Source organism: Haliotis cracherodii, unplaced genomic scaffold (assembly GCF_022045235.1).
Source record: "Haliotis cracherodii isolate W230 unplaced genomic scaffold, xgHalCrac1.p SCAF_10, whole genome shotgun sequence".
Classification (NCBI taxonomy): domain Eukaryota; kingdom Metazoa; phylum Mollusca; class Gastropoda; order Lepetellida; family Haliotidae; genus Haliotis; species Haliotis cracherodii.
The window spans coordinates 46,704,125-46,712,696 of record NW_027266265.1 but is presented as its reverse complement, the minus strand read 5'-3'; the positions used below and the strand labels follow the sequence as shown (position 1 = coordinate 46,712,696).

The following is an 8,572-nucleotide window of genomic DNA, read 5'->3' as shown; positions in this document are numbered from 1 at the left end:
CGCGGCCATGTTGCAGATACGGGCAAAACGCGTTCCTCTTTTTTGGATTGGTTACCAATAAAATGCAACAACCAATAGTTTGCGAGGTAGTAAACTGGTTCCTGGCTCTGTCAGCGCAGTATGTACTTGTATTAAAAAGAGACGGAACCAAGCGACCCGGAAGTGAAATATTGCGCGAAAGCTGACAACATTCAATCCAAGGATGGTGCAGGTGTACATACAACTGTGAGATTCAGTCATTATTGTTTTAAAATATGTCACAATTCTCTCAGTATTCACACATAGAATCGACAGTTTATTCACGCATTCCAAGAGTGAACTGCCCATTAGATCTACAGCTTTCCACATTGCGCATTAACTTTCTCCACTGTATCACGTACTAGCCTTATCATATAGCCTTACCACACAATTTACATTCGAAGAACTTGGTGAATTTGGAAACGTTGGTCATCATGATAAGAGCACTAAAGAACCTTTTTGTATTTGTCACTTATTTTAATGTGGGTCACTGCTTTGAAGATGGTTGAGCAAAATTGCAATGAGGCCACGGTGTAAAATGTCAGGCTTAGTATGAGGCTGGATACCAAAGACATCCAGCAATACCACAGGTGATGTAAGCTATTGTTAATCTACAATCTCATCAATATTTTGTCAAATCAAGTCTTTTACTCTGATAAGATATCTCTGGGTTCTTGAGCCAATATGATGTCAGCTTCTTTCGATGGAATTTCGTTTTCGGTGTAGATGTCACAGCGCTTAGAAACAACAACAGTGTTTAAAATACCCACAATAAAATAACTTGGGACAGACCTTTTAACATGATTAACTTCAGATCAGATACGCTTGTCTGAATGCTTTCCTCATTTGTACAGAGAAGTCTTAATTGACACTCATAGCTCACCTGACAACAACCTTCTATGGTCCTAGATAGAACATTCCTTCACAATAGGACCGGTTCTGTGGTCTAGTGGATACAGTGTCTCACCCGGGAGCATTTTCCTGAGGCAAGGGAGTTAACAGACTATAAAAGTCCAGTTTCCACCCTTGCTGGACTAGGCTGGAGTTAAGGAATTATATTTTGGCTGGACTAACAAGTCTATGCACAGTCCAATCAAAATAGTGAAACAAAATCGACGTGAAAATGCAGTGCAGATTTCAGTCGATTGCAGGATATGCAAAGCATGTGTACCAACAACTTAGCGTCAACAGATATTTTCCAAATCTTTTCCTGTGCTCATGTGATTTGATGCACTTCCTGCATTATATTACAATACAGATCTTGATTACCGATCAGATCGTCTTCACTGGGCGACGCCATTTTATTTGAAGCAAATGCAATTGATATGAGACATGGAATCTGCTAGGTCATTAGGAGGGGTATAGAAGGGACATAATCGTTATAGCAACTGGTGTCGCTACGATCGAGACCAGAAATTCCAGCCTGGTTTGGCAAGGGTGAAAACTAGACTTTTACAGTCTGTTAACTCCTTTGGAAGATGGTCTTTGCCAGGCAAATCAGTGACTGAAAGCAAAAACAAACCTCCACTTCAAGGGGAAAACAAAACTGTCACCCTGACCATCCCCCTCCAGTCCCTCATACAAACATCAGGTACTGGAGAATTCACGAATTTTCTCAGGGAAATATATGTTAAAAAATGCATTTAATCTCAAACAAACCCAGCTTGAGTTTTTAACATTTGGAAAATGTAAGATACCCTTTGTCCACAAACAAGAAATTAACTTGGTCTGGCATTTCATCATTGACAGGGGCGGTCGGGTAGCTCGTGTTTTTTTGTTACGCCCGAAGACCCGGGTTCGATTCCCGACATGGGTACAATGTGTGAAGCCCATTTCTGGTGTCCCTGGCCGTGATATTGCTGGAATATTGCTACAAGCGGCGTAAAACCATACTCACTCACTCACTCACTCACTCACTCACTCACTCACTCACTCACTCACTCACTCACTCACTCACTCACACTCACTCACTCACTCACTCACTCACTCACTCATAGACCTCTTGAAATTTAAAACCACAGACATGTAGAAATAGAAAACAATCTAACTACTTTGTAATCATAAGGAGTCTTGTACACATTATGATCAGGATGATATGGACAAGCAGATTATATATATGAAAACAGGATTTGATGATTGGTTCATAGATTTTTCTTTGAGCAAGCCGATTATTACCTCGATCGATGATCATGAAATGCCGATGTGAACTTGTTTCAAATACTTCTGTAATTCAAAGTAATTTTTATGATATTGATCACAAAGTATTGGTACTCTTGATAACAGGAATTAAGGCAGTGTTAATATTGTCTTCAGACCTGGTGACGCCAAGGATTGTCCAGAGTGGGCCATCATTGACCTTCAAGGTGCCCTTGAAACCCGACATCCGGTGCCTCTTGGTGGAAAATTCATTGGTGATTTGCATTTCACTAACAAGGTAAACAGTGCTTCTGAAGCTCAATGTATATGTTTTCAAGTGAACTTAAATATACAGAGTACCAGTGAAAAAAAACACTTAAGGTTGGGTTGGTAGATAAGTCGGTTAATGTTATAAGCATTCATTGTGTCTCCATATGTCTATTTCAGTGATTTTACTAGTTTATCAAATCACATAATTTATTATACTTTTGTTGTGCTTTTTCAAATATCACGGTAAGCTCCAAATGTGTTTCCAGGTTTGTCAGCACCATACCCATGCTTGTGGGTTTCACCAAAGTGGTAAACATCTGAGACATGCATCATTTCGGGCTTTCCTCCCACATTAAGCTGACACACTGTGATATAACTGGAATACTGTTAAACAATGTTGAAAGAAGTGTTAAACTCAACTCACTCACTCAATTTCAAATCAGCTTTGGGGCGGTCGGGTAGCCTAGTGGTTAAAACTTTCACTTGTCACGCCCAAGGCCCGGGTTCGATTCCCGACATAGGTACAATGTGTGAAACTCATTTCTGGTGTCCCCGTGATATTGCTGGAATATTGCTAAAAGTGTCGTAAAAACATTCCTACTCACTCAAATATGCAGAACTTTCAGGTAACATGCAGACCCATCATTGTTGTAGCATGGTTGGATATTTGGTGCTAGCATAACCATTGACGATACTGGCATTTACACTTAAACTAGCTGATATATTATGTGTATGACAAGTATACCCTTTCTGCAATATTTCAATTCTCCTGCCTTGTTTATGAATTATAAGACTTGTTTATCCATCATCTTCTTGTTTTCCAAGGATGCCCCAGTTCTCATTATCGGGCATCACATTTTATTTGGAAAAGTGGTGGAGCTGGAAAAACCCTTTGCTGTGTTAGCAAAACAATCACATAAACAAGGAGATGTTGCCATGGAAACCAATCCAACAAATAATGGCTATATTGTAGAAGCCATCATAAAGAAGAAGATACTGTTCAAGACACGACCAAAGCCAATTATTTCTCATGTTCCTAAGAAATTATGATTTGAAGTTGTTTTGATGATTCTTTTTGTAGCCATGGTAGAACTATGGTAATGTACATAGAAAATTATTTTTTAACATATTATTGAGCTTGCTGCATGTGAATTCTTCATCTTTAAACCGCTTTCAAATCATGAAAGGGTATTGTAAAATAATTGTTTGATTGTTATCATTGTGGGGGCAAGGGTAGCCCAGTCGTCTAAGGCGCCGCGATTCGCTGTGCAGAGTTGCGTCCCTTGGGCATGCCAGAAACCTATGATTGTGGGTTCGAATCCCGGTTTGCCCTGATTATGTTTCTAGGTTTGTCAGCACCATACCCGTGCTCGTGGGTTTCACCGAAGTGATAAACGTCTGAGACCTGCATCACTTCGGGCTTTCCTCCCACATTAAGCTGACACGCCATGATGTAACTGGAATACTGTTAAAAGCGGTGTTAAACTCACTCACTCACTCGTTATCATTGTACTGTTAGTACTGACATGGTAGGATTCATTCAATGTGCCCTTCACATGTCTGACAAATATCAGAGCTCCAGATAAGCTGCGTATCTGCGTAAAATACGCATCATAGATGCAGAAATACGCAGTGAAATAAAATTCAAGCGTATTAAATACGCAACAAACATTACAGATACGCTACAAAAATAAAACTAGTGCGTATCATCAAAATATTGTGAAGTAACCCTGCGTATTCAATTAGCAAATCAGCAACTTATTTTGAAAGTATATATGGACATTCCGTCAACCTTGCCAAACTCCACGATGACAGTTACATCATGATCATTTGCCATCACACTTTCTTGTGGAAGTATCGTGGTATTTTTGAGTCCTATAAAGCTCTCGAACCCACACGACAAGTTTCCAAGGACTAGATGAATAGTGTTTTTAAATATTTAACTTAAATACCCACATGTGTAAAAACTGGTGGGTAACAGAAATTTGAATACCCAGAGAGAATTACTGATACCCAATGATTATAAAATGCATGGGTAAAATACCCACAACACCAAAAGCTTATCTTGAGCTCTGAATATGGAATAAAATATGTTATCTCATCTCATACGGTCAGTAAAATTTATTACATCATGCAACAATTTCTCTTTTATGTTCAAATAATATAGTTATCAATTGTTAAGAATGATAAAGTCACAGTCATGGAATCTTCCAGGTCATGCATGGACCATGTGGGCAATGTAGGGCAGAATGGGTTCCCAGGTATAGGGCTGAGAATTTTCTTGGGAAATGTTATTATGAGATTTGCATAAACTGTATAGTCCCCCAGACCCCTGGCTAACTTTCAAGGCTTTTATTTTATTTATTTTTTAAACCCATTCTCCTCCCTGCCAGTAGGAGGCACCACGTGCTTGTCTTGGAAGGTTACGATGTGTCATCTGACTGAGCATCGTCTGTATGGCTGCTGGTGTGACCATAACTCAATCTTCCATCCTGGCTCTAATAATGAAGGGGCGATCGGATAGCCTAGTGGTTAAAGCGTTCGCTCGTCACACCGAAGACCCGGGTTCAATTCCCGACATGGGTACGATGTGTGAAGCCTATTTCTGGTGTTCCCTCCCCCAACCCCACCCCCACCCCCCACCATGATATTGCTGGAATATTGCTAAAAGTGGTAAAACCTCACTCACTCACTCTAATAATGAATACATGTTTGATATAGCTGGAACATGTCTGGCTGCTGTTCAATGATTGCTTTGCTCACCAAGTTTGTAAATGACAACAGACCCGTGAAGATCCGGATTACAATAGGTCTTCAGCTACCCATGCTTGTTGTAAGAGGCGACTAACAGGATCGGGTGGTCAGGCTCACTGATTTGGTTGATGCGTGTCATCGCTTCCCAAATACATAGATTGATGCTCATGACGTCAATCACTTGATTGTCTGGCCAAGACTTGATTATCTACAGACTGCCGTCATATGGTTAGAATATTGCTGAGTGCAGCGTTAAACATTTTTTCCAGTGTTGGGGAAAAAACTTACGAACAACAGATATTGCTGGATGCAGGGTATTCATTGCTGTGTACACTATTGACTTTTAACAGACTATTCCCTATAATGAGTTACTTTGCAATTCATCGTTCTCATTTGGAGCCTAACGGACCAATTGAGTTGGGCCGTATCTTTGTGGACAGCCAGTATTTCACTACAACACGATGTCATATTACTGTACTGTTCAGATAGTGAGATGATAAGAGGGATTTGAACCACGTGGCATAGCTTTGGGTGTTAACTTAGTCAGTCCCGCCCCCTTCTCCCCTCCTCCCCAAACTTCCCGTAGGCCGTCACGTAATGTCATCGTATTCCATTTGCTTAAATGGCGTTTTTTGTAGCCACATTCATTCCATGGCTGGAAGCAGTTTGATATTGGCCAGATTTCAAAAGGAAATCCAGATACGTATACATCTGAAGCACCCTTCACTACACGCCCGTGCCAAGAGAACGGACGTGAATAAAACATGCACATCTCTATCTCCTGTTTCAACTTCAAACAAGAGTTTGCCACCAACGTGGCTATATACCCCGCCTCTGTTGCAGGATTTATTACATAATTAAATCTAAACAAACCCTAACTTTTTTTAACCGAGGTGGAACTTGTCATGGACATTGTAAAAAAAGAAGAGTTTGGAACCTAAGTCCATCTTGTTGCCATGGAAACGTAAAAAATAAAAATTTCTACAATTTCTAAATAGCAAAAGGCACCGGTTCAGCATGTACTTGACAGACCTGCAAAGTTTCATGAAAAATATTGAACGGTTTTTGAGTTATGCTCCGGAAACGAAACGTGACGGACGGACGGACGGAGCCCGTTTCTATATCCACCACTAACTTTGTCCGGCGGGGAATAACAAGTATTCAATCGCTGGATTTTCCAGATGCCAAATTTACTCAATTCAAATAAAACCTCATTGGTTTAATCAAGAGAACAGAAATGCACGTGCAGTCACTACGTCGAGGGTACGAAGGTAGCCATGTTGAAGGGGCTTAAAATCGCCGTTCAGAGTTACGTCCCCTAATACGATCCTATGTCCGTTGATTCTCTTTGAATTATGATTCTTGGTTGTTCAGCGCCATGCCCGTGCTCATGGGTTTCAGCTATGTGGTGAACGTGTAAGACCTGCTTTGCTGTGGATTTCCCACATTAAGCTGACAAACTGTTGAAAACGACGTTAAACCCACCACGCTCACTGTTTATTGGGGGCGGTCGGGTAGCCGAGTTGTTAAAGCGTTCGCTCGTCACGCCAAAGACCCGGGTTCGATTCCCGACATGGGTACAATGTGTGAAGCCCATGTCTGGTGTCCCCCGCCGTGATATTGCTGGAATATTGCTAAAAGCGGCGTAAAGCCATACTCACTCACTGTTTATTGCTTTCAAAGAAGCCATCCACGTCGGGCTACCCGTTCTCTGTTCGGCTTCTGTTCACGCAGAATAGGTCCCCAGTACCTCAAGCTTGTCGTGGTCAGGCTCGCTTCACTATATGACACCGTACCCCGACGGCCTACCAGGACCAGCCTCGATTATTTACACTCCGCCGTGATATAATTTGAATATTGCTGACTGCGGCCTTAAACAACATTCATACGCTCCCCCATGTAGTTCTGGACCCGTAAAGATATTCAGCAACCCATGCTTGCCGTAAAAGGCGACTAACAGGATGCTTGTCGTAAGAGGCGATTAACGGGATCGGATGGTCAGGCTCGCAGACTTGGTTGATGCATGTCATTGTATCCCAATTGCGTAGATAGATGCTCATGATGTCAATCACTGGAATGTCTAGTCCAGACTCGATTATTTACAGACCGCCGTCATATAGCTGGAATATTGCTGAGTGCGGCGTTAAACAACAAACAAACAATTCATGTAGATATGGACATGTTTAGACTCCTCAACATGCCACATGCGTTTACATGATTACATAAGGAACGTGTTATGGTTCTAAACGCACCTATGTTGTGTATTCATGTGTCCGAAACTTTTGAGTAAAGGTTTACACTTCAATATGGAGTGTGGAGTATGTTAACATGGGCTTTACATATTGGGGACTCACACGTTGGGAATCGAACCGGGATTTTAAACATGACGAGAAAACGTTTTCACCACTTGACTACTCTGCCACCCAAAATCAGTGTGTTGTGCTGTTGTTTGCGCACCCATCACTAATAATCCTTTACAGACAATGTATAAAATTAGATTAACCAAACAGAGTTAGCTCACTGAAACTGTTTGCTATTTGTGTTTATATGTTGATTTTTAACGCCGCACTCGGCAATAATCCAGCTACGTGACGGCGGTGCTATTTGAGTTATGACACGACCAAGAGCCAGGGAATACTACGACATGGCGCTTCACGTTTTTCAAAAGTTAAGTTAACTTTAAATAGACACGGCAAATAGCTTTAGTGTGCAAACTCAATGTTTAATTAGGCCTGTAGGAGCAGGTGGAGCGGTGGGGTAGCCTAGTGGTTAAAGCGTTCGCTCGTCACATCGAACACCCGGGTTCGATTGGGTTCAATACGTGAAGCCCGTTTCCTCTATCTCAGTGAGCTAGCACTATAAATCGGCATCAGTCCGGGCTAGTACAAGCAGCCACACACACGCGGACATGCACGTCGCTAGATAAGTGCAATAATCTTGGACGCGACGTTATACCAAATTTCATCACACACACACACACACACACACACACACACACACACACACACTGACACTGAACTACAAAAATGTATGTTTCGATCCATCCACCCAGAAACGGTCCTACGGGCCTTTATTTGAACTAATTGGTGTTTTTGTGTGGCAAGTCGACAAATAGCAAAGTTAAAAACACATTTCTATCTTATGGGAGCCGTTTTTGTCATTTCGTGTTTCACTGCAACAAACATGCTTCGAGATCAAGCTATTTAAACCAATAACGCGTTTCCACAAGAGAAGAACCCTCTATTATGCGACTCGCAATTGTATCCATAATCAGATACTGATTCTGATTCGGTTTCCTCATGTCGAACGTTGATTGATAACGGTGTTTGGTAACAATGACGCAAGACAGACAGGTCACAACGACCAAGTACTCTCTCTGGAGTCCGAGATAATG

General features: G+C 41.6%; 1 protein-coding gene across 1 annotated transcript; it reads left to right on the top strand.

The window, feature by feature from the left end:
- Positions 1–141: 141 nt before the first annotated feature.
- LOC139451641 (chromosome transmission fidelity protein 8 homolog) lies at positions 142–3,788 on the top strand. Its single transcript, XM_071232971.1, has 3 exons — positions 142–225; positions 2,332–2,452; positions 3,250–3,788. The coding sequence occupies exons 1-3, from the start codon at positions 203–205 to the stop codon at positions 3,472–3,474; spliced, it is 369 nt and encodes a 122-aa protein (XP_071089072.1). The 5' UTR covers positions 142–202; the 3' UTR covers positions 3,475–3,788.
- Positions 3,789–8,572: the final 4,784 nt, after the last annotated feature.